General features: G+C 38.6%; 1 protein-coding gene across 8 annotated transcripts; it reads left to right on the forward strand.

The window, feature by feature from the left end:
- Positions 1–367: 367 nt before the first annotated feature.
- On the forward strand, positions 368–25,521 carry cobll1b (cordon-bleu WH2 repeat protein-like 1b). 8 transcript variants are annotated; one of them, XM_008404033.3, is made up of 14 exons: positions 368–751; positions 951–1,024; positions 16,631–16,819; positions 18,997–19,201; positions 19,411–19,636; positions 19,794–19,838; positions 19,931–20,025; positions 20,230–20,463; positions 20,541–20,670; positions 21,515–21,731; positions 21,846–21,928; positions 22,524–23,983; positions 24,878–24,962; positions 25,048–25,521. In XM_008404033.3, exons 1-13 carry the CDS (start codon positions 749–751, stop codon positions 24,917–24,919), a joined length of 3,003 nt encoding a protein of 1,000 aa, XP_008402255.1. In that variant the 5' UTR covers positions 368–748; the 3' UTR covers positions 24,920–24,962; positions 25,048–25,521. The 8 variants fall into 8 exon arrangements, with proteins under 8 accessions (XP_008402255.1, XP_081459885.1, XP_081459893.1 ...); XM_081603759.1 differs by having other exon boundaries at positions 25,080–25,521; XM_008404031.3 differs by having other exon boundaries at positions 371–751; positions 24,875–24,962.
- Positions 25,522–25,550: the final 29 nt, after the last annotated feature.

Below are 25,550 nucleotides of genomic sequence, written 5' to 3' on the forward strand. Positions count from 1 at the left end.
TCAATATGGTATCTAAGCAATATGTTTTATACACTCTTTTTATTTGTTATTGTTAAGATTTAAACTTTTTATTTCTTTTATTTCTCTTTTTAAATATGTTTTACCATTATTTTTTTAAAACTTTTATTTCATTTATGCAGGCTGTGGGACTTGTGCAAATTTAATCAGCAACAAGCTTTTGTGACGAATTTTTTTATTTTTTACATTGTATAAAAATAGTAATACAATAACTACAATTTTTCACACGAAAAGTGGGCTCCACAAAGCGCCACATGGTGTCGCTTTAGACAATAAATTCAGAAAATGAATTATAAACAGCCACGCTGGTATGTTTTCACAAGCTACAGGTTATGTTAATGTTGACGAATTGACTTTGTGGTACTAAATCCGAAGTGTATACCGAGTTGTTTCTATTTATATTTAAACTTAAGCTATAAAACTGAACACAAAGTAAAAGCCCTTTTGGGAAGTGTGACGAACCGAGAACCGCCCCGCTTTTACAGCTCTGTGCCTGTGATGTAGCTCCAGATGAAAGTTGGCTCAGTCCTGTTGGCTAAAGTGTCAGGAGAGAAATAACGCACAACTAAGGAGCTTAAATGAACGAAGGGGCATAGCGTCCGCTTTTCAAGAAGCCCTAATTAAGGAGCGACATTATGTTTTCACCCAAAATCTGTTTTTAGGAGTACTGACTTCCTCCTCCTAAAGGACTAATGGAAGTTGACATCTGCTTTGAAAACCACCTGAATTCATGGTAAGTCACGATCAGAAACAATTTGTTTCTTTGCATTGCAGAAACAGTTAACAAGACTCAAGCTGGTGACCTCATGCGGGGGATTCGCCCACCTTTTGGTATTGGTGTCGCATGAAAACACCAGCGAAGAGTGCTTTTGGTATGTCGGCTCTCACTAAAGATGAACTGCGCTTTCTGTTTGTGTTTGAAATGTCCCCAGGATTTCGCAAGGCCGATGAGTTTAGTCATGGATGATCGTGGATCCCAGCCCCATCCGCGGAGCACTTCCTTGAGGTAAGAACAGCAAAAACAGTCATTGAGAGGGGGTGCTGTCTAAAAAAACGATCACAATAATTAAAGCAGTATATTTATTACAAGAAATGTCATTCTTGTTAAGCTTAGAACATCTTTATGTATTTGGAGAATTTCACCTCGTTCTTGTGCACAAATAACATTCGAAACTTTCACCTGTGCACACAACCAGCTGTATTCCCAGCTGTTTGACGCATGAGCACAATACCACTTTTGTCACCCAATTTACCGAATTTTTAACTTGCATTCCTTAAACTCAGTACATTTCAGACGAGTCAGGGTTGCTTCAGACGTTTCAGCCTCTGAACCCTCCTCATTTCCTGCTTACAGTGTTGTTATTATTATTTTTTTCTTCTTCTTCTTCTTCTTCTTCTGAGAAATACTCCCTGACCACATGCAGAGGTCATGGGAACTATTTTGGAGGCTAAACATACAGCCTCTGTCACTGTGCTGTGCGTGATGATTGTTGTGGAAGTCACGCATCCACTGGGGTTACAGAGGATATTGTATCATAAACACATCCCCCTCCCGCCTTCCAAGAAAAAAAAAATGGTGCTGGTGAAGTGCTTGGTGTGACTTGATGGAATTTCCCATCAGTTTTGGTCCATATAGAGTCAGAGGTGATGTCAGCTGCTTCTATTACTGTGGTTGGAATCATTAAAAAGTGGAAAGTGAGTTTCCAGAGCCCTTTCGACGTTTCTTTTCACTGTTTTAGCAATTTGTTGCCAATTGGCTGAGATTTTCAGATGAAATTTAAGGTGACAGTCAAGAACAACAGCTCACACTTTCCAACCCTGGCTTATTTCTACAATTTTGCATTTGTGAAAAAAAAAAAGTTTGCATGAAAAAAATTCCCCTCTTATTTTGACTTGCAAAGAATGACACTTTTCTTATTTTATTTCAAGGTATAGCTACGATCTTCAGTGTATGCCATTTGGATTTTATGCCATTTATGCCATTTAAAGCCATCAGCTTGTATATTCAGGCTCTTCGTGTGAATGGAGGGTCAACTTCCAGCTTAGTCTCGGGTCACATGCAGCTTCTAACAGGATTTTTGACAGAAATGACCCTGTGTAATTGTATCCATCTTCCCATTAACTCTGCCGAGTATTGATTGTGAGCTTGCTGCAGAGGAGCATTCTCACAGCAAGATGCTGCCACCACCATGTCTTGCTTTGGGGGTGGTGTCTTCAGAGATAGTTGCAATGTTAATATTCCACCACATAATGTGTTTTAAATGTAGCCAAAATTGTTCAGCTTTGGTCCCTTCTGACCAAAACTGAACATTTTCAAGGCATTTTCCTTGGAAACCTTTAATAATTGTGGCAAACTACAAATGAAATATCATGTGTTTCTTTTAAGAAGGTTTTTTTCTTGCCACTCTTCCATAAATACCAGTGCCGGTATGCACAAAACATTCTCAAAGAGCTACGATCTTACTCTAAAATTTCTGCCAAGGAGTCCTAGCTGAGGAGTGATTCGGTCAGCTGCTGAGAGCGACTCAGCGACTTGTTCATTAAAAAACCTCTGAGCCTTCAAACAACATACTGACAATAAATTGACTCTATTCATAATTGTATAAGATCTGAGGTCAGATCTGTCAGTATAAAGGTTGCTGAATGGAAGCAAGCTTCTATTTGTATAACTTGTTTTCATCCACTTCAATTATGAATTAGGTTGCTAGTCTCCAAATTACTCCCGAATCTCATTAAAGTTTTTAACTTTACTGTTACAAAGTGTGAAAAGGTTCAGGGAGTGTACATGCTTCTGCATGGTACTGCAATGTTCATATTTTATAAAGTAGTTTGTAAGTCAATTTTTTGGTGGGTTAACCACTTTTCCATCCTCAGCTGGGGTGTGGTGGAGATAGTTCAAGACATATGTTCTCCATTTTTCTTTTCCTTTTATTTGGGGAGACTAACCTGCTGCTTCTCTCCTTTTCAAGCGCAGCCTTACGGGAACATTTTCTGTGACCCCCGAAGCTATGCTTCATTTGTTGTCCAAATACTGACCCTGCCAGAATCAGTTGGCTGACTGATTTAATGCAGAAATGTTTGTTGGCACTCATGCAAGCATTATTTACCCACAGGCAGTTCTAGCAGGATTGCAAAGTGGTGTGGTTGAAGTGTTTTTTTGGGAACTATCTTTTTAATGTCAAGAAAAATACTGTGCTTGCATGACACTTTTACAATAACATTCTTTATTGCCAAAGAGAAGCATATTGGTTCAGTCCTCTGACAGTGCACAGCTCTGCGCTGGCCCTGGTAATTGGACACACCTAAAAGCATGATCTCACATGGCTGGCTCTCCTTAAGGGCAGAATGTGGAACTGGTTAAGGTATTGTGAATCCCCACAGCTGTTTCCTGACATGCAGGCAGTCCCAGGGCACAGCTGCTCACATGAGTTAACAGATGAATAATATGGCAAGACTTGACGGTATGAAATGAGTTATTTAAAGAATTTGGGCAAGCGCAGTTGAAACGCCAGAGTTAAGACGCAAAAATCACAAGACGCAGACGAGACTAAGGCGTATCACATTTTTTTTCTTTTTCTTTTTACATTGTGGTTGTCCCCAGAGACAACAAGGCCGTCTTCATTTAGAATCACGCATAATTTGATAGTGATTGCCCACTCACAACCAGTGGGCTCAGAAACCAAGATAAAGAGTGTCATTGAAAAATATCCACCCACTAGATGAAATAAAGGGGAAAAATCAGCCGTACATTTCCAACAGAGTTTAACGAGTGAGTCTTTGAATGCTGGAAAGTTTTATCTCATCGATGCTTTCTCAGAAGCCAACTCTCAATAAATGTTGAATAATGGCTGGCCTTTTTTGCTACTCTGGGCTCATTAACAACACATTAACCGTTAACACCAGAAGGCAACCTCTTTTAACAGTACATAATTTCATTAAGCATGGTTCTTATGATAAAGCATTTTTTTTAATTTACTTATCTCTACTGCTTGGTGTTTCTGTTGGCTGCAGCAACAGATTTGTTGCTCAGATTCAGGTTTGTGCACCAGTTAAATAGACTGGAAGACATGGCCCCACGTTTTTTCTGTTGTGCACTTTTCCAGGCCATAACAGTTGGATGCTTCCCACTCTTAGCCTGACTAACACTCACAGTGACCTCACATGAATGAGTCCTTTGTGTGCTCACAATGACAAATTTTGCATATCTCCAATAATATTCAAACTTTTCATGCAGCAATGGGGCAAATTGCCTCAATTTGCTTGACCTTCATTATCAATGTTTGTCCAGATTAGATGAGATATTAGCAGTGAGAGGCTTGCCAGGCCTGACTTGCATTCCTGTTTTGTTTAGTCCATATCTACATTTTGTCATATTACAATGACAAAATTGTCATTTATTTTGTTTGGATTTTACGTGCTATTTTGTCAAAAATTGCAATAGACAAAGGTGGTGTTTTAATTTGTATTTACTACGCAAAATCTGAAGTGTTTTGTGGATTTATATCCAGCCCACCGATTCTGTGCTTTTAGAAATCAAATTTTGGTGCAAGTGACATCTTTTATGTGTACGTTTTTGTGGTTTATATTTACCAGCTTTCCAACAATGGGGACGGATTTTATTCTTATTTTTGCAAAATGGCTCAAGCTCCGTTGCATACAGAGTTATGTGAACAACAATTTATATGTCTCAATTTTATTTATGTCTGGACTTTGACTGGGCCATTCTAACACATGCATAAGCTTTGTTCTACATCCAGGGTATCCCACTCCAGTCCTTACCAGCCAATGCCCTGCATTTTTGAATGCAAAATGTATCCAAGCTGAATTAATGGCTGAATAACTTACTCCCAGTGTTTCATCAGTCTGTGCAGACAACATACAATGAACTATTCTTTTGATTCTGGTGTGATGAAAAGGAGGTGACTGTAAGGCAGGACATCAGATTGTAAGAACTAGGGATCGTAACCAGGGCAGCAAGATATTTGAAAATCCTGCACTAGCGATAAAATTGGTAACTATTGCGATGGTAATATCAGTTGGAATATTGGTCTGTTTTCTTTGCTTCCTATTGTTCTCATCTCTGGAATTTTGGACAATGTCATTTGTGCCTGGTGTGAGCGTCTGTTGCTGTGAAACTGTCCAACTGGCTAAATTTTACACTATCATGAGAAATGCATGTTCATTACATATGAAATATTTGACAACAATTATTGTTGACCAAGCGGTCCCTTTGTAATATGGAAAATGAAACCATTCCATAGAAGCTTTCCTAAAAATATATTTGTAATATTTTATATTTCTATTTGTAAAAAAAATTAAAAAAACAATATACTTTTTTCCTCCTTCTCAATTATTTGCTCCTTTGTGTTGATCTGCTAGATACAATCCAAATAAAATAACTTGCAGTTTGTTGAAATGTGAGAAAGTTCAAGGGGTGTGAATACTTTTGCAGGTCATGGAAAAAATCTTGACATTTTTTCTGGTTGTCAAAATAGATTTGCGGGAGCCAGAGAAATCCCTGTCACAACCGTCTATTTGAATCTATGTACATAACAGGAAAGGCATAATGTGTAAAATGTGTGTACTCTGTGATGTGGTTCTCTAGATGGCACTGTCACTGTGCGTGTGTTTGGGAAGTGGTCTCCATGTGGCCACTTGTCTGGCTTGCAGTTTTCATATTATCACGCTGCTAAAGCACAGATAGAGTGAACCTTATCATTTCCCAACAAGAGCGTAGCAAACCGGCGAACCACAGCATGACACTAACAGGCAGCCGGGCCACGGTTTCAGTGAGGAGTCTGGCTCTGACAGCAAACATTAGTAAGTAAAAGGAGGAGAGCTACTTTGTATTCAAGATCCACACAATCTGTGTGTCCAGCTGTATTTTCCAGTGCGCCTGGCCTCTGAGGTAATGCTTTTCTGGCTATAAACATGTCACTCTCTTTATTATGATTGTAGAAGACATTAAGTGGACATATAAGGATATTTGTCTTGTGCCTCACTTTAGATTGTATGCTTGTAATGACGTTAAGTTTTTGGGTTGCTAGCACAGTGTATCATTTCAGCACTTAGTTTTCTCTTCACGTTTAGTTTTTTAAAAATAAATATGTCTGTTCTAGTTAAAAAAACCACTGTGCCTGTCCACTGCAGAAAGTTCAGTTCGTGTGATGAGCAAAACATTGAGCCTATGCTTTTGTGCCATTGATAGATGCTGTTTTGTAGACAATGCTGCATTGTTTCAGATGAAGGGACGTGGATTTCATGGTTATAATTATGGCTGCAGAAGATGGCTGTCTTCATCTCAACTAAATCGTTTCATCTAAATGTTTGTCGCACTTTGAAATGCACGGACTTGGCTAAATCATCAGAGACCAGAGTGAATTACTGCACCTTATCATTTCCGTGTAGTGTAACTTGAAAGGACCTCCTGATCACCCAACCAACTGCATCTAAGTGCATTCGCTTGAGATTTGTGCAAAAATGGGCGCCAACTGACAAAAACATGCATTGTGTTCACTCTGAGTACTCCCCCCAACCCCCCACCCCCCGCTCCCTTTGTACGTCCATTGCTTTGATATGGTGCAATGTTTAGAGGGAAAATATTTGAGCTGCGTGGAGATAAGGACAGGGTAATGTACCATAGCAGACCCCAGTTCAGTGTCTCAAAGGAGATTTGGAAACTAAAATGAATGATTTTAAATCTAAGTAAAAAATCTTTTTCCCTCCCTGTTGACTTTTAGCTCTTTTGATCTTTCAGTGCTATGCTAAAGTGTGCAGGATTGATGTTAAATGAAGCTGGGCCAGATTATGACAAGTGGACATAATGACAGCTGAAATGAGTACTCCACATAATGATGTAAGGGGACACCCTGAGACGTTGAGTTTTTCCAGGCTTACGCGAGAAACTGCTCTGGGGAAGAAAAAAAAAATGTTGTGCCTAAAGTATAAACGATACACTTAGGAGGTGGGAAGTTCTCATAAGGTCCCTGAGCTCTTTTTTTCTAACAAATCTCCTCCCATCCCTCACTGCTCATGAACTGAAGGCCTTTCCAGACCCTCTAAAATGCTTGTGTTTACTGTGAGTGACCTCTTACCAGATTAACAGCTGTGGCTCTGGCACTGTGTTTTGTCTTTCCTCTGGAAGCCCTATTCTTCACCGCTTGACACTAGCAGTTTGCTTTATGCAGTGAAACACAAGGTGCAGACATAACTTTATTTACATTCAGCTCAAGGATGACTAAGGATAATAACAGCTGACTTAGTTGTGTGAAGGTTTGAATGTAGTTGCTTGACGAAAAGAAAGCAGTGAAGGGCTTTTAATGTGTTAGGTAAGGGGGAGGGAGTGGGATGGTTTAGGAGGTGGCTGCCAAATACCTGCAAAGTGTGAGCATGCCAAGACGTTTGTGGGAGGAAATATTTGTTTAGTTCTTTTATCAAATTGGCTGGAGGTCTAGCGTGGGCCTCCCAACTCCCAAAGCCTTCCAGGAGGGTGTTGGCTCTCATCAGAGACCTGTGAGGAGTGTGATTTTGGTTGCTGATTAGCTGATCATGCAAAAACAGTGTTTTCTTGAGCTCCTTTCCTCCTAAATGAAATAATGTAATGGTATTTGACTGATAGTGCAACAGCAAGGGAAGCTCAACTTTTATCAAACACGCTTAGATTTGTGAGAAAACCTATCAAAGAGAACAGGTTATGGAAGGCTACAGCTCTAAAAGTTGTTTGAAAAGGTGGGATTTCAGAGAAAATGTATGAGAATTTATGTCAGTTCAGCATCATATAGTGTTGGAAAAAGCAGTGAGTAGAGTTGCACCCATCAAAGTTTTGGGCCAGACTATAGGTTTTGATAAGCTTTAAGCTTTTCTACTTTCTGGTTTATGTGAAAATGCAACTGTCTTCACGATAAAAAGTAAATTTGGTGTTGTGAAAGCAGTTGTCCCCTTACAGAGTTTTTTTTTCTTCCTGACTGCTACATGTGTCATTTATTTTCACGTAGCAGAAGTTGATATTTTTAGTTATTTGGTTCTTCAGAATGTTCCAGTTCTCCTGAGGTGAAAGGTTTGCAGAGCGCATTATGACATTTTGTTGCCACATTTTCGAGAAACTGCAAAAACAAACATCTATTTTTAGAAAGCTACCAACTTTGTGATGTTACTCAATTCTTCATGGACAGCTTCCATTGTTCCCACTCATTTGTCTTCCTGCAGAATCTTATTACTTTGGATTTGACTGAATTTGTTTTCTGGATAGAAACTTTAAGAGGTTCTGTCATAATGCATAGCCACAGTGAAACTACAAGCACTTTAATCTGCACTACAGAGATCTGTCATTATTTTACAGTACACCTATGTAGCACTTGTGTTGTTGTGCTTTATAACATACCTGGACTGTAACCGTGACTTGGATTTTCAGTTTTATAAAAAATGTTTTAAAAAAGACTTCATTTTCTGAAGCTTTGCAGCTCCAGCTTGCTCACATCTCCGCTCACCACCTACCCCCTTATCATTTGACAGTATTTAGTGGTGGTGTTTGCAGAATGGGTTGCACATTCTTCAGTGAAAGCGTAAAACTACTGATAAAGAACTGCCCTGATTTCACAATGGAAAAACTTATTTATTGCTTTTGTACCAGATAGTGTAAAGTTTCAAGCAGAAAGTAACCATTATTACAGTGAATTAGGCATTCAGCACATTTAGAGTATGACTCCTTGCGGAAAGTGTACATCAACAGAAACGTTACTGTTTAAACATTGATTACAGTAAAAGGCTTACAGGAATAAAGTTAAGGGTTGTAGAAAAGATTTTTGATTGTAAAGTGTAACAAAGTACATTTTATAATTTAATATTGATAGAAATATTGTAGTAATTCTCACAGAGTAAGTCTTTCAAACCTGTTGCTGCAAACCATGCAGGAACAATCAGTGATTGTATTGGTCAGCTGTATCTGGGACAGGAGTACAAATTGTAGATACAGGAAACAGATGCAATGTTTTGAGAAAGATGAAAACATGAAAATCCTCTAATTAGTAACTTTCTGGTGGACTATTTTGGGCAAAGGTGTGATAAATACACTGAATGGATTTGGACAAGATGTCTTGGAAGTTGAATATAGCTTTGCAAAAAAGATCTGTTGCATCTTCTTATTAGTCTTACCCTACAACATCCCACAGCACTTCCTGGCTACAGGGAAGTGTTTGTCTCAAATACTAAGTTGAATAAGAAGAAAACTAAGTTTGTTTTAAGTGAAGTGATGTACAAAATATTAGCAGGATAGCTTTCAAAAGAATGACTAACCTAAGCATATGATCAACCAGGTTGGATGTGTACTGATTTTCAGTGGCATACGTTCTGAAGTTTTAAACACATGTATCTCTAACATCTCCCTGTGGTCATGTGACCAAATCTGGTAGAGCCAGATGCAAGACTGAAACCGATGGAGCCTTCTCAGCAGAAGTACCAGGACTCTGGAGCTAAACTTCCTTCAGTGATTGAAATACCTCCTGCAGAGGGAAGACTTCATTTAATATGGAAGGATCAGGATTTTGGAAGTATTTGCATCCAAGACGTGAGTCCTGAGCTGACCAATCTAGAGTGAGTAACATGCAGTGGTTTAGATGAGTAAGTAAGTTTGAGCAAAATCACAGTTCTATTCTAAACAATGACATACTGATAAAATGGAGTGTTTTTTAGTTCATATCTGTAGAGTTTTTTTAATTTACAGAAGCCATTGTTAAATTTATTTCAAAGGAAACATTTGTGTAATTTTTATCTATCACTACGATACTTCTAGGCAAGTTCAGTTAGACTTTAAAAGTGTCAGAAAAAAACCCATTAAATTAATCCCAAGTAAACTGGGTTATTTTTTTTTTCAGTTGGACTCTTGAACTTTTATATGCAAACCACAATTTAGACCATCTTTTTGGCTACAGACTTTTGACTTTTTGAAAATTTTACTTTCTTTATGACTGCATGTAAAGAAATGCCCTTTACTTCCCAAGGCATACAATTATAAATAAGCTCATCAGGGTGGAGATAATATTTCTTATACAGTTTTCATAACACTTAGGATGCTCATTAGATCTTACTGTCAAACAATTGAAAAGCGTAGGATCATAAGCAAACAGTTGTAGGCATCAAGGGCCATTTCCTTTTATCTTTTGCCACTAGAAATCCGATTTGCACCTTTACAACTCCTTGTAGAATGTTGTGCTACTCCCACCAACCACTATATTAGGTATTCTTGTTAAATTGCATGTAATGTCATTCAACAAATCAGCAATCGCATGGCAGGGCATTAGCGCATTTAGGCATAGATGTGGTGAAGTCAACCAGTTAAGTTCAAGCTGAGTGTCAAAGTGGCACATAAAACAATCTGCTCATATATTTGGGAGGATTTCTTGGCTTTACAAAGAATGGCATGAAAGAGAAAAGCTATCCAGTTACTGGCATCAAACATCAAACCTTGAAGCACATGGGGTTCACTTGCTGAAGTCACACTTCATAACAAGAAATTGTGGCTGCAGTTTAAATAGGCTCACCAAAATTAGACAATATTAGATTGTGTCTCACTTTTAGCATTAAGAGTCAGAATGTTTTAGAAACAACAAGAAAGCATGTTTTCATCCTGTTGTTAGGTGGTTAAGGCTTTGGATGTGGTACTTTAAGAATGCAGCCACAGCCTGCCTGTGTATCGTTGTGGACCATTTGTGTTTCTTTATGACCAAACTTTATCCAACTTCAGATGGCTACAACAAGCAGGAATATATTGTGTGACATGGTGTACCTCAAAGCTGGTTCCTTAAACATAATAAGCTCACCGTACTCCAAAGTCAAACCAGCAGAGCTGTGCTGAGTTTTGGGGACACGGAAGATTTGCATCATGGGTATGCAGTGTACAAATATGCAGTAACCACATTGTGGTATAATGCCATTGTGGACCAAAATCTTTGTTGAACATATGCCATAAAGGCATTTCTCATGGCAAAAGTGGGTACAGCATTTCACAAAGTGTACCTAATAAAGTGGGCATTTGTAGGTTATGCTTTCATTTACCTGTGTGCATTTAATAAGTGAGAGAGACAACTTTTAATGATCCTCCATCATGTTCAGACATAGTCAATCATCACAGTTGGGAAATGCATGTTCTTTGTTCGCCTTGACTCACTATCATTGTGGTTTTGCACAACCAACGCTCCTTTAACGTGGTTTGGAAGTGAGTCAGTTCTTCAGAAGTAAGGTGTGGTTTTAAACTGTTGGCATTGTTTTTTTTGTGTGTTTTTTTTTTCCATGAGGAAAATAAAACTCAGGCGTACAACCTGATTTAAATTAATGAGACCCTGTGAGAAAACAAAATCACTATCAGGAGTCCCTACTTAACTTTCTTTTAGTCTGTAGACTCTGAAATTGCTTCACTGCTCAGCAAAAAAGAAAAAAAAAGTAAATATATTTGACCATTCAGCAGATCCAAAGTCCTGTGAGCCCATGCTCCTCTGTGTGTCTGCTACCTGTGTGTCTGGACCCTCAGGTTCATGTCTGCAAAGGGGCGGTAAAGCTGCTTACCTCTCTGCTCAGGACCAAAGAGGGAGAGGGAGAGAGAGAGAGAGAGAGAGAGCGCTGCCAATTCAGCTTTTTTTTTTGAATTGCAGCTAGAGGGCTGGTGGAATTTTAGGCAGAGGGAGACAGATTTCTGATGTCACAGATTAGGGCGTGGCATTAAGGTGGGCCTTTTAAGGCTGTACTGGCAGAGATCAGTCTGTTTGACTTCTCCTGGGACAACATAGCTGAAAGGGGAAGTATGTGAGTGGGAACCAGCGTGCGTAGAAAGGTAAGAGCGGTAAATGAAATGCTGGCAGCTTCACTGGAAAAGCAGGTCTGTCACCTGCTCTCAAACATTTCTGCTCCTCCTCAGTGTTTTGTTTGCTGGGTTATGTGCTGTGGAAGTGAGAAGCAAACGATTTCTGGCCAAGTTTTCTTTCATTCAGGGAAGTTTCAATGCATGTGTTGTGACTTGAAAGCCAGGGTGTGTTGGGCCTGGTGCACTGTGGCATGTTTAAGCCTGTATATTTGATTGTATGGCTATGCTACAGCTGCTGGAGTTGTGTTTTGGTCAGTGGAGCATTGAGGTGTGGGTTTAGTTTCTTAAAATAATCCGGGTGTTGCCTGACGGTGCGATTGAAGAGGAAAGACTTCTATAAAAAAAGCAAAAAAAAAAAAAATGTTTATGTCTTGCACATGAACCCACCATTCCCAAGGGGCCATCACATCACCCAGCAGCTGTTAACATACCACAGGAGGCACGTTTGGTAATCCTTCATGTTCTTTTCTGCAACTTGAAGGAGGAGTAATATTTCTCACCAGCTTTTTTATTTATTTTTTTGTAGTTTCCCTCTGGATTGCTTTGTATGTTGGTATTTAATAAAAATAAAGTTCATAAAAATGCTGAATGTTTCTTTTTCTTGTGGAAGTAATTCTAGATGGTAAGAAGGGACTGACTTTTATTCTGTTGGACTTTTTTGGTGATTTTCAGTTTTATTTTTGGTTTTTCCACCTTTCTCATCTGCTGCCTCTGCTTGTCATTTTATTTTTCCCACCTAATCAAAGAAGTATTTTACAAAAGTAAACTCATCTGGACATTTTTTTCTAATAAGAAAAACTGACTGACCTTTATTGTTTGCTTTCAGATTTGTTTTTATCTTTTTCTTCTAATATCTGTGCATACATATGTTGCAGGCTTCTTTTTTCACCCCATGCATTCAAATCTCGGATCATCTTGTACCTGCATTTCACAGAATTCAGTTTCCTGAAGCAGAACGTATTTATCTTTCAGAAAGTTTTATTTTTAGACTATCAGCATGCTGTCCCTCTGGGCAGTGTCATCACTTTTGCTCTTTGCAAGTAATGCTAATAAATTAAGGGTACATTCTGAGTTATGATGTTTAAAAATGTGAGTGGAATGACCTGTGGCTGTACTTGACATTGTAACATTCAATGTCATTGTTTGGTGCAGGAATATATGGAGTATATGGAAAAAAAAATCTTTGCTGTAAAGTAGAATAGGACTGCAAAAATAGTGTAAATATAAAGAATGTATGAGGAGCAATGCTAAGATCATTTTTAATGATGCTTTTTAACTGATGAGATGGTTGCAATTTTTATTATTGCCCTCCAGGAGACAAACGCAATAAAAACCATGTGTGGTTCTGCTGGAGTCCCAACTTGGAACCCTCACTTCCTTTTTATTAAGTCTCTCCAGACCTTCCTATAAAAAAAAAAAACAAAAACCAACTTATTGATTGATCTATTTGATCTTTTTCTATTTAAATACATTATTTAAAATGGCATCAATGGAAAGGAGGATTAAACATGTGTTTTATGCAAAGCTAAATTTTTTCCTCTTGCGTGGGCAAAAAAACGTTTTCATAATCGTGTCCTATGACAAAGTGCAAGAGGCGGCATGGTGACGATCAGGCTGTTATTTACTGCCGATGTAGGATCGTGTCTGTCAGCTATGCTCTGTGACTTTCAATGGGCTTGCTTGTGATTATTGAAGCTCCCAGAACTCTACCTGTAAACGAAGCATCAGCACAGTCGAGCCGCAACACGTCTCCTCCCATTCAGCAACACATCAGCACAGGCCTGGATGGAAAACACACGCCGCCCTCGGTGTTTGTCACCTGCCCGAGGTATCTCTGTTTTAAAAACACTTCCATGTTGACAGAGCTGTATAAGCTGGGATGAGCCGGAGGTGCGACAGCTGTATGTTAGTCCATACTAATTTGTTAAATGCTTCCATATGAGGCATTTACGGGCAAATGCATTGTTGCCCTGAGGTTTAACGTAAACTGTTTGCCACACTTACGGCATCAATATATAAAATCATGCAGACCCTCTAGGTTTAGGTTTTACTTGAAGATTAATGTGATCACCGCAATAATTCTCAGCCCTGTTCAGCTGGATTATATCTCTGACTCGCATTGATCACTGACCTCATTCTTTTCAGATTCCTCCATGAGTCCTAATTCTCTCGAATCCAAACTTTGTGAGCTCATTGTCGGGCCTGCGCCAGAACGTCTTACACATTCATTCTTTCTCGCTTATGTTTCCAGCATCTGTATGGTATCAAAACTAAGCCCGGTTTATATTCCGATACTGTTCATCTAAATCACCAAATTGTTTACATTGGATGGTGATTACAACTAACCCTGATGAATCAATACGTCTGTGATAAATATTATTATGCATTTGTTTTATAATCTAAATGCACCATTTCAGGAAACCTATTAAACCTACTCTGTTAATATTTGCCTTATTTGTTTGCACTTCATTTCCACTTCGGGTTTTAACCCAAGGTCCTTAACATATGAATAAATATAAAACCTGGAAAATCAATTTATGCTACAAATATTTCTATCTCAATGAAATTTCAATGTTAAAGCTTTGCTAGGTGGTGCCATGTTGATCACATTTTACTTAATATAAAAATTCAGGCAACAGTTTGAAAAACAGCCATGCAAAAGCAGGTTTTAGGTTTCACTTAAACCTTTCAGTAAATAAATTCCCCATTTGAAATTGTAGTGAAATAATGAATTATGTTAAAGAGGTGTTGTCTCCTCTTTAATATTCTTTGTTTTCATGTTTAAATTAAATAATTGTTCTTTATAAAGTCATGTGTTTTATTCTGTCCTTTGAGTTTTGCAGATTTACTACATGGCTAGCTTGACATAAAAGTTCATAAACAAACTTGGGATATTTTAAGGCTTTAGAAATAATTACAATTCAGAATGATCTTATTAAAGGCAACTCACTTTTTACTTCTAGGCATTTACTCCTTTTTGTCTGTTTTTCATCTACTATGACTTGTATACCCATTTATTATTTAAGTTTGCTGGGTACGAGTTCAATTTAATTGGTTTGCTGTTAGTTTTGGCTCAAAAATCAACAAGTCTTACCAAAATCACAAAATGTGGAAAAAAAACCCTCCTCCACTAACGCCAAACTCTCATCAACCCTGGAAGACCCAACGGTAGAAAAACAAAAGGTTTAACCTTTTTATATGCTTTGGTACAACTACTGTTTGGATAAAAATATGCTTGCATATTTTGATGCAAGTTTTTATGAAATGTAATATTATATAAAATCATTTAGATTTTTGCATAAGTACTGCACAAAAATGAACATGCTCTAGACTCTAATAATCGCCCTCCACCCTTCAAAAAAATTTTTGTAAGATATTTTATGCACACTTTTTTTTGTTGTTTTTTTCTTTTTTTTGCATAATCCAGGTACCATGAATCAGAGGTGTTGCTCAGCGAAAGTCTTTCCAGGTTATGGTATTTTGTGATACTCTGGAGGAAACGTGTGCAAATTTCTCATCAGAAGGCATTGTAGAGCGTAGTGGGGGTAAATCCAGTAATTCTTTTTCCTGTGTCGTTGGAATCTTTTCTGGCTACAATGCTCACACTTTTGTAAAGCTGAGTATGCTATCGATCAATGCTCACCAATCGCCACGACGAAGTTTGCTAGTCCAACACCTGTCTGGCCACAGGGAGAAGGGGGGGGGGGAGGGAGTGCTGTGCTTTTATACCCGAAATGACAAAGTTGTAACAAGCCGTTCCACTACAACAAATAGGAAAATTCAACGGCCTAAGAACCATTTGACCAAAGACTGCAGCAGTGAGATAGTTTTAGGCTAAAATAATTGCACAGACATGTCAAAATTTGCACAAACATAAAGATGGAGCCCTAAATAACCTATTTGGACAGTTAATCAGCAAAAAAAAAAAAAAAAAGTTGCATTGGGGGTGAGTTTCACGGCCGTCAACCCCTACAGCGATACTAATATTTCACCAGTAGACATGATCAAGTGGTGCTTTTGACCTTGCATTGCTTGGATTCCTCTTTTTGAATGAGTTGTGTCCCTGTGTGAGATGTTAAAAGCTGCTCCTCTGGAGTGCTGAGTCTGTTTAAAAAAAAAAAAAAAAAAACTCTATCTGTGCATAGGCCGACTAAAAGAAATGACACAAATGTTTTCAGTGTTTCTTTTGCCTGGGTTTACTGACCGGGTTACACATTTTTATTTTTTGTAACATGCTGTTTTTCATGTTGGAGTAGTCGGTAAATATGCATAACTACTGCTGCCTGCACCTTTATTGATTTTGTTTTCAGAAATGCAAAGCTTTGACAAGCACTTGAAAACCCAACTATATTTACAAAACGCATTCACCCCTCTACATGAATATTCCACAGTGAGTCACATTTAGGGTTTAATCTTCCTTTTTTTTTTTTTTTTTTAAATATCAGTATCTCTCACATGTCTTTCCATTCTCAGCCTGTTCTTCAGGCTCAGTGAGCAAATCTGTCCTCTTAGTTGTCTTGTGACTTGTGTACAAAGTGGACTCTTAAATGCTACAGCCTCAGTTCTTTGTAAAGCCTCTGGAAGAAAAAGTTGCTGTTGTTGTCTGGGAGGCCACGTTTTTAGTGATTTCATTTCTATAGTTTGTTTTATGCAGAGCCACAATCAAAAAACACTTTAATTTGTTTGCATAAAGAAATGCAGTGTTTGAAAGCGCAAACAAATGCAGATGCAAATCTGAGACATCTTCTTATCTAACTGCAGGGTGTCGACCAAAACCAAAGCCCCGTCCCCACCAGGACTGAAGACGGCGGATTGCTCAGGTTTCTCCCAGTGGCACCCAGGAGGCCCTCGTTTAACCATGGACCAGAAGGAGAACCTGATGGATAAAGAGCTCTCTCTTATTGTGGTTTTGCCTGGTGGAGTAGAAAAGAACACCCAAGTTGAAGGAAGGTAAGGTGCATGCAGATTAACTTGTACAACTTCTGTAAAAGCTGGTTTATTAAAAACAGTTGGAGTAGATTTCTTTCTCACACTGAACATCCAACATTTAAGCCCGACATCATGAGACTGATGACGGATTAAGTCATCACATGACGTCCTGCTTCTATCAGACTGAGTCAGATGGGTGGAGTCCCTGAATGCTGTGGTCCCAGTTAACATGGATACTCGGCCAGTATTAATTGCATTCTTTTTCTTCTTTTTCGCTCATTTTGCTCCATCACAAGCATTGACGAAACTTATTCCCTTACTGTATTTTTACTGGTAGCTGTGTTGTCACGACCCAATAAAAAGGTTAATGTAGAACTGTGCCACCTAATCAGATCAACATGTCTGCATACCTCAGTTTCAGAGCAAGGTCTGTGTGTCTTTCTTTATCTCACGGCTCATCAAGAGAGTTTACTCAAGATATCACCATCTGTCATTCGCTCGAGGCACACCACACAAACGGTCACAGAGGGATCCTATGCACCTTGGACTCTCAAGAATGAATTAAGATTGTTCTTGTTTGATTAGACTAAATGTATCTCATTTTCATCCCTTTCAGTTTTGTTCAGATTGCTCAAACAGCAGCCGAAATAAGTTGCAGCTAAACGCGTTTGAGCGATTTCTTTATAGATTTTTTTGTTTTGTTTTGTTTGCCAAACTCCAGTCCGTCTTGCATCAGAAAAAAAACGTAAACTTTTTGTTTACTATGTGTAGCTATCGGCAAACCAGGTCGTCAAGACAAATTTGATTCGATTTTATGATGGGTTTTCTTTTTCGTTTTCAAGCAGAGACTTGAAATGTGTTTCCGGTTACTGTAGAGTTGCTGCTGTATTTGCAATTTATGGATTTTACCTTGGATTTTGTGAAACCAAAATGGATAAACAAATATTCAGTAACTATTTTATTGTTTGGCATTGAGTATAGGAGACTTCAAATATCATCCTATTCTATAATCAATTGTTTTGTAGGAAAATTATATATATTTTTTTTCTTTCCACAAATGTATTACATTTTATGCATTACGCAGTCTGTTTTTTTATTTTTATTAGTGCGCAATATTCAGCTGGATGTATCTTGTTGGATGTATCTTTGTGCTTGTCTCATTCTAAGGTGGCTTTTTAAGGCTCAATGCCATTTTAAGTGTTTGAAATTTAACAAAAGCAAACTGCTTTTAAAGAAAATCTCTCTTACCTACTTCAGATTTTACCTGCTTATATCCAATCCAACTTTATTTATAAAGCACTTTAAAACAACTACAGCTGATACAAAGTGCTGTACAGGAAAACGCAACAATAAAAAAAGAACTAAAAAACAAACAAAACTCTTACAGTTTAAAAACGAAAACATACAATTTAAAACTAGATCCCGCTGGTGTTGAAAGCCAAGTAAAATAAATGGGTTTTAAGACGAACTTTAAAAGTTTTGAAGTAGTGACACACAACAGAATTGTAGCCTAAATTCTTAAAACCATTTTCTTTTAGCGTTCAATTATGCAGATGCTAACTTAGCATCAATAACATTGATTGCTCTGACATGAGATTAGCTCTTAAGAAATTAAATGCCATGTTTTGAAAGCACACAACCTAAATTATGCTAAGGTTTATAATTTGTTTCCAAGGTAATAGGACTTAATGCATACAGTTTGAACCTTAAATAAACTCATGTCTTCCTCCTGCCGACATGTTTATAGTGGAGCAATTTGCTGAAATGCTAGGTTAAGATTAGCATGTTTACATTCTGTTTTGATGGGACTGATTTGTTTTGGTGGAACTCATTTGGAGCTTAACAGATTTCATTACAGCTCCAATGTGGTCAAACCTTACTGTGCTTCCGAAGGTTCTTTGCTTTGATTGTTGTACAATTCAAGCTGTCATAATCTGTACCACTGTGAAGAGTTGAGACACTGAAACGGGATTGCAAAGATTTGTTGACAAAGTGAATGACATGTAATGCAGTTTTACAAGCCATGTTTTTTTTTTTTTTTTTAAGAACATGCCAAATGACTCACCTGAGGTTCAGTTATGAAAATCCCAGAGTTGAGTTTCATCAAGGACTCCAAGACCACTATTTAAAGGAGCAGTCCTTTAATAAGCTTAATTATGTAAGCTTACTTTTAATTTCCTTTTCTTCCTGTCTTTCAGCAAACCCCTGATGGATCTGTTGGTCACACTGTGTGCAAAGTATCACCTAAATCCATCAAGCCACACTTTAGAACTGGTCACTGCCAACAGGAACAGCATCAAACTCAAGCCCAATGCCCTTATAGGAACCTTGGATGCAGAAAAGATTATATTGAAACCGAAGGGAGAGGATAAAAATAAGAAGACTGGTCCACAGATGCCAGAGGCAAGTTATCAAAACTAATAAATTTAACGATCCTCTTTTGAAATTCAGTGACTGATCTTTATTTTTGTAAAGCTTCCATCTGCTGATAGCCAATTCAGATGTCATATATAATAACATTAAAAACAGAATTTTTTTTTTCAAACCTTTTTGGCATAAGTGACCCAATTGTCCTCAGTTGTCCAATTAGTGACTCAGTGTTTGTTCTCCAGGCTACTGTTCGGATGGTGATAAACTACAAAAAGACACAAAAGACAGTGTTAAGAGTAAATCCTCGAGTTCCCCTACGTGAACTGTTGCCAGCGATATGTGAGAAATGTGAATTTGACACGGAGACCACAGTTCTGCTGATGGACGTCGCATCATCAGCCCCCTTAGACTTGTCCGGGTCTCTTAATGATTACGCAATAAGGGAAGTTTACGCAAAAGACACACAAGGTAAGTTTTCTTTTATTCAAATCATGTCGCAAATTTTGCATTTAAGAATTTGCTGCTCATCATATTTACTCCATGCTGTACCTACGGTTTCTTTTTCTGTTGAGTATAATTGGAAGTGTTTTTTATGCAGTTGATCTTTAAGTTTGTCTGTTTGCAGGACAAGTTGTTTCTCCTGTGTGCCTAAGCTCACCAGTTCCTGCAGGTATTTAGTAATTGAAAACTGCATTATGTCTTTAAAAGATCAATCGTATTACAGTTTGAACACTAATTCTGATTTGTTTCTTTGGTTTTTAGGACTGGTAACTCCAGGCAAAGATAAAATTCAGAAAGAAAAAGAAAACAAAGGCCTCTTCAGCAAATTTAGAAAAAGCAAAAAGAAATCGGACCAGGTGACTGTTGTGAAGCAAAACTGTTATCTATGTGCACTAAAGTGTCTTTTCAGTAATGATTCAACCTTTAACTCTCTTGAAGCATATTTTTTAGGTAAAAGGGGTGTTTTTTTTTTTTTTGCTTTAGTTTGCCAATGGTCAATGTTCACTGTGTTTGGAAACAGGCCTCTTATCACATTCTGATTGGATGTTTACTCTTTAAAGCCAACGACTGTCAGTGCCCCAGCTTCTCCTGTGCTTGTCAGCAAGCCCCGACCGCTCAGCATGGCCTTACCTTGCTCAAATTCAACCCCCATCGACTCTTCAATGTTCTCCGACGTGCCAAAGAAGAGACGGGCGCCCCAACCGCCGATCCTCACGTCTCAGAGCGGTCACTCAGACTTCGCCACGCGCCAGAGAATCAACTCTGAACCCAGCACCCGTCTTGATGGGATTCATGTGAGTGAGATCGATGATGTGACGCTCTTAGAATTCTGAAGACTTGGATACAATAGTTAAATTTGGTTTTCATACAGAGGAGCCCTGTAAGTCGCTGGTCCTCGGCAGAATCTTCACTGAGGAGGACCAAACGCAAGGCTCCTGCACCTCCAACATCTTCAAGTCCTAACGTCGAAAAAACTTTGTCAGAAGAGGAACACGCACAAGGTTTGACTCTTATTTGCCCATTTTGAGATTTTTTCATTTTTGTAATAGTACATTTATAATATAATCTTTAAATACATTTGATTGGAATTTCTGTTGGAACTTTTAATATGACCGTCTGACTTTTGACTTCTTTGACTCTTGCTCCTCCTAGTGGTTGTTACTTTGTGGTGCAGATGTTGGAAAACAATATGTTCCTGGTTCTATACTGAGAGACTTGGGGTAATTAATAATCCAACTGGGCAAAATTTTAGTTTTGTAGACTTTTTTTTTTTTTTTTCCCTTTTGCAAATAGAGAAACTTATCTTGTTTTCTGGTTTTGTGTTATACAAGTTCTTATGTTTTTCCCTTTTGGATAATATAAAGTTACCTGGTTCTAAACATACTTTCCTGTGATTGTGTGTGCCCCATTGTCCAGTCAGAGGAAACGCCACCCGTCCTGCATGCACAGAAATCAAAAGCTGAAAATATTTTATACAGGGGGTATTTAATGAAGGACAGACAGGTTTTTAATTTTCTTCTCGTGTTTGTGTGCATATGCGTTTTTATTCTTGAATTGGATAAGAGATAAATTTGCTAGGAGTAATGACATCCTGATGTGCTTTGTTTTTCATCAAATTTTTTAAAAGTGTAACTTTTAATGCATGTCCTGTGGAAGGAAAATTATTAATTTTCAACAACTCTGTTTTTCAGTCGTTTTATTTTTGTCTGCTTTACTTGTTTTTGCTTAAGTTGAAACTTTACCTGTTCTCCTTTTTAGTTTTCAGCTATTAAAATGACCTACACACGACTGGATGAGAATTTCAAATAACAATGACTTATTTTTTTTTCTAACTTTTTTTTACAGCAACTGCAGTTTCTTCCACGCTGCAGGAGATCAGAGAGCAGGAGGAGGCTACTGGATCTGCAAGCTCTTCCGCCGCTCCCAAAACCCAGGGAGAGAATGGCATCCTCACCGCGTCCCCTGAATCCTCGCTCCTCTCACCGTGTCCAGATGCTGAGAGTGGGAGTACAGTGGAGGCGGGTGGGGAAGATCAGTGTCTTGATCTATCCTCAGATGGCAAGTACGAACTCTAGCGACACTACATAAGGCTGTTCTATGTTTTCATCATTATGATTTACAACAGTTTTTTTTTTTTTTTTTTCCTTATTTTAACGTTTTGGGGTTTTTTTTCCAGACGAGTGGACAGCACTGTAAATGATTCTGCAGCTCAGGCTGTTAAAAGTAATGACACAAACTCATTTGAACCCACTACCACTGGTAAGCACTTTCTCAAACAGCATTGATCTTTTTCTTTTAGAGTGCTGGACACGTTTAATGGGAATCGGATAAAGATGTTAAGCTATAAAATTATTATTTATTTTTTTTGCCGTAGCATCATTGTAACCTTCAGAGAATCCAACTTTTAAGTACAATTATTTAGCAGAGGTAAAACTGTTTGTATATAAAACACATTTACTGTGGCGAAGTTCTTGGTACTCTTAATGATTCCTTTTTCAATGAATGTGCCTGATGCATTTTTACTTTTATCTTTTGACTAATTTAGACATTTTTGGGGTTTTTTTACTGACTTTTTCAGTGGTAGTTTGGCTATTATAGCTACAAAGGTCCATTTCTTTCAGCAACTGACTGCTAACCTACTCGGGCTCATATGTTGCCCACACAAGCAGTATAGGAAACGCAATGAGAAGTTTTTTTTTTTTTTTTTTTTTTAAAACATTTTTTAACATAAGATTTTTTTTGTCCATGAGTACACACTTAAATCCCATATTTCTTTCAGTGTGAAATTTTGCTTCAGCTGTGAAAGATACATTTCATTTTACATAATAGATGTTCAATTTTTTTTCTCCTGCAGATAACGTTGCAGTTCAAGTTGAAAATGTTCACCCACAGTCCGTCTGCAAAGAGCCAAAAGCTGACGGCAATGAGAGCGGCCTACTTCCTTCTGTAAAAAAGGATGCAGAAGTTCAGGCGTCCACTGACGCAAATCCAGAACCCCCTCGAGAGCTGCCCAATGGGTCGGCGAGTTCAGTGACCACCAGCACGCTGTGTCCCACTGGAAAAGATGCTCCAGTGCAAACGGATTCCACGGGACTCTCTGGGCCTCCGCAGCAACATGTGGACAAAGTCTCTTTATCGACTGCTCCAGTCACCTTATTGCCAGCAGAGAAAAAAGATATGTCCACTTCAACAGAAGAGCTGGAACCCTCTGAGCCCTCCGAAGGCGCATCGCTCCACACTTTATCAACCTCTCCGTGCGACGAAAAAAAGCCGAGCGTGCCAGCCCCAAAGAAAGCATCGTTTATGCATGCAGCAGACCCTGAGCTAAAGCCGAAGCCTTCGAATGAGCTGACGAGAGATTACATCCCTAAAGTCGGGATGACGACCTACACGATCGTGCCTCAAAAATCTCTTGAGAGACACAGATACTTTGAAGTTGCACTGACACTGGAAGCGCCTCGAGAATCCCCAGGAGAAGAACTTGATTCCGTTTCTCCTGGTTTGAAAGAGGACCAGGGACAGGCTGTAGTTTTAAGAGAGAAAACTGAACTAAACTCTAACTTACCCAGGGATGACTCACTGTCTAGCACAATTAATACCACTACTACTTTTAGTACTACTACACTGCAACACACTGTACCTGCACCTGAACCTCCTCCTCCCCCCTCACCACCCGTGACTGTCCAGATCACAGACAAGATCTCCTCTGCTAATGAAGCTTCCCAAGCAGGTTCACCGACGGAGGTCAAGGACGCGAAAATTCCACCCGCAACTAAACCCAAGCCTGCTTCTTTCCGCTTGGCACAGCACAAAAAAACACCTGGATTTTATGTAACTTCAGCTGCTGAGAAAAGTCTCGATGCCACTCCTGCCTCTGGCCTCAAGGAAACTCAAGGGAGTCCAGATGGAGCAGGCCTGCCGTCTCCACCTCCCCCTCCTCCACCACCGCCTCTTGCTCTTCCTTTATCTCCTGTACAGTGTCAAGAGGAGACTGCAGAGGCCGCTGGAGTTCAGCTTAGTCCGAAGCAGGATGACAAGAATGTGGCCTCTATGCGAGTGACGAGGCAAAGCAGTCTGCCGTCAAGAGAGCTGGGTGCTAGGTTAAGCTTGGAAAAATTTAGGAGCTTTGCAGCTCCTAGACCGTTTGCTCCTTCGACGCCGTCCCGCTTCGCCCAGGCTGTGTCCTCTGCTGTGAAAAGAAGCAAGTCTCTGTCCCACGGCCCAAAATCACCTCCCTCCAAGGTGTCGCCGCCTGTTTCTCCAATTACAAGTCCCTCATCAGTCATCCAGTCAAAGGGTTTATCTGAACTCAAGGTTGGTTCTGTAGCAGAGGGTTGAAATGTAGTACCTTTCAAAACTATTCACATCCCTTTAACTTTATATTTTGTCACCGTTCCACCACAAACTTGAGGGATTTCAAACTTAAAATTGTTTTATTATTATTATTTTATAATAAACCAACACAAAGTTGATTTAACTACGAAGTGAAATGAAAATTAGTCTTTGTATGTAAAAATATATATATTAAAAATAAAGATCTGAAAAGTGTGTTGAGCATTTGTATTTACCCCCCTTTTATTCCAAAACTACTTTCTTCATTAGTCACATAAATAGAGGAGTTGCCAAGAGCAGCTCAAGAGTTTGTCGTGAAACAGCTGTTTGTTGATGTGCACTCCCATAAAATTGATCTTGGTAGAAAAGTGGCAAAAAATATGCATTTGAAATAAATCCATAAGACATGTAAAAGGTAGCCAGTAAAACATGCGGAAAAAGATTCGTTGATAAAATTAAACTAAAATGTTCTCCATCCAATCGGCCTCAATTTAAGCAGCTCTGCGAGGAAGACGGGGTGGAAAATATCAATTTCTTGTTGTACAAAGCTTATGGTTCAAATGTTGTGACATTCAGGGGGATGTGAATACGTTTACAAGTTGCCATAGAGATGACTGTAGCTGATCATTGAAGTGTCTCTGCACTCATGATAAATTCCTGATTCTGGTTTTCTTTCGAAAACTGCAGGAAGAGAGTTTGATAAACTGTAATCCTTCTGTCCATTTTTTTTTTTCCATTTCAAATTTACTGGAGGGTTTCCACTTATTTTTCATATTTTATGACTTCTACATATAGTAAATATGTTGTTTTATTTGACCCCGTGACTTTAAGCAACCTTCCGTTTAACATAAACTCCCTCTTCTCTCCATCCAGCAGGGTGAGGAGGTTACTCAGATGGCAAAAGAGACTGGACTGTAGCTGTGCTGTAATTTCTACAGCAATTTTTTTATTTTTTTTCACCGTAAGTAAAATCCACCGCCAGACAATATTTTATTGTCCATTTTCACGATGCATGCTCAATACTTTTTTTTTTTTTTTTTTTTTAGGAGGGGCTAACCTCGTTTTCATTTTTCTCTAGAAGTCTTCATCCTGTGGGTATGAGCGAAGAAGCGGTTTTCTTTTGAAACATGTTTCTATGGTCTTCGCCAGCCTTCATAAACCTTTGGATTTTAATGATTATTTTTGTTATATCATTCTTTTTATTTTAGACTATTTTTGGCTTCTTTAATTCGACAACTTTTATGCATTTAATGCAAAGAGTTGTGATCAGTGATGATAAATAATCCTATAAATTATTAGTGATTCCCAGAGCAATAATATTATTGGATTTATTAAGGAAATGTATGATCTAAATAATACGGGATGTGTAAGACGGATCAGGTGTATTTCAGTAAATGTTAAATGTTTCTATATTTAAGTTTTAGTTTCCATTACAGTGGATTCAGGAGAGCACTGCCGTGTACATTTGTACTTGTTTTTGTTTGGTGACTGTTGCTATGATTAAAGCTTTTACCAAGCCACTTGTCTGTATTGTCTCCCTGCACAAGCT

The sequence above is a fragment of the Poecilia reticulata genome, chromosome 2 (genome assembly GCF_904066995.2).
Source record: "Poecilia reticulata chromosome 2, P_reticulata-male-v2, whole genome shotgun sequence".
NCBI classification, from domain to species: domain Eukaryota; kingdom Metazoa; phylum Chordata; class Actinopteri; order Cyprinodontiformes; family Poeciliidae; genus Poecilia; species Poecilia reticulata.

What these genes read in the sequence shown, in the direction of transcription:
- cobll1b (XM_017303717.2), top strand. Translation starts at nt 912, where the DNA reads ATGAACTGCGCTTTCTGTTTGTGTTTGAAATGTCCCCAGGATTTCGCA. An exon ending in CTGGTCCACAGATGCCAGAG is followed by an intron (nt 19,202 to 19,410) that starts GCAAGTTATCAA and finishes TTTGTTCTCCAG; the next exon opens with GCTACTGTTCGGATGGTGAT. An exon ending in GCAAAAAGAAATCGGACCAG is followed by an intron (nt 20,026 to 20,229) that starts GTGACTGTTGTG and finishes TACTCTTTAAAG; the next exon opens with CCAACGACTGTCAGTGCCCC.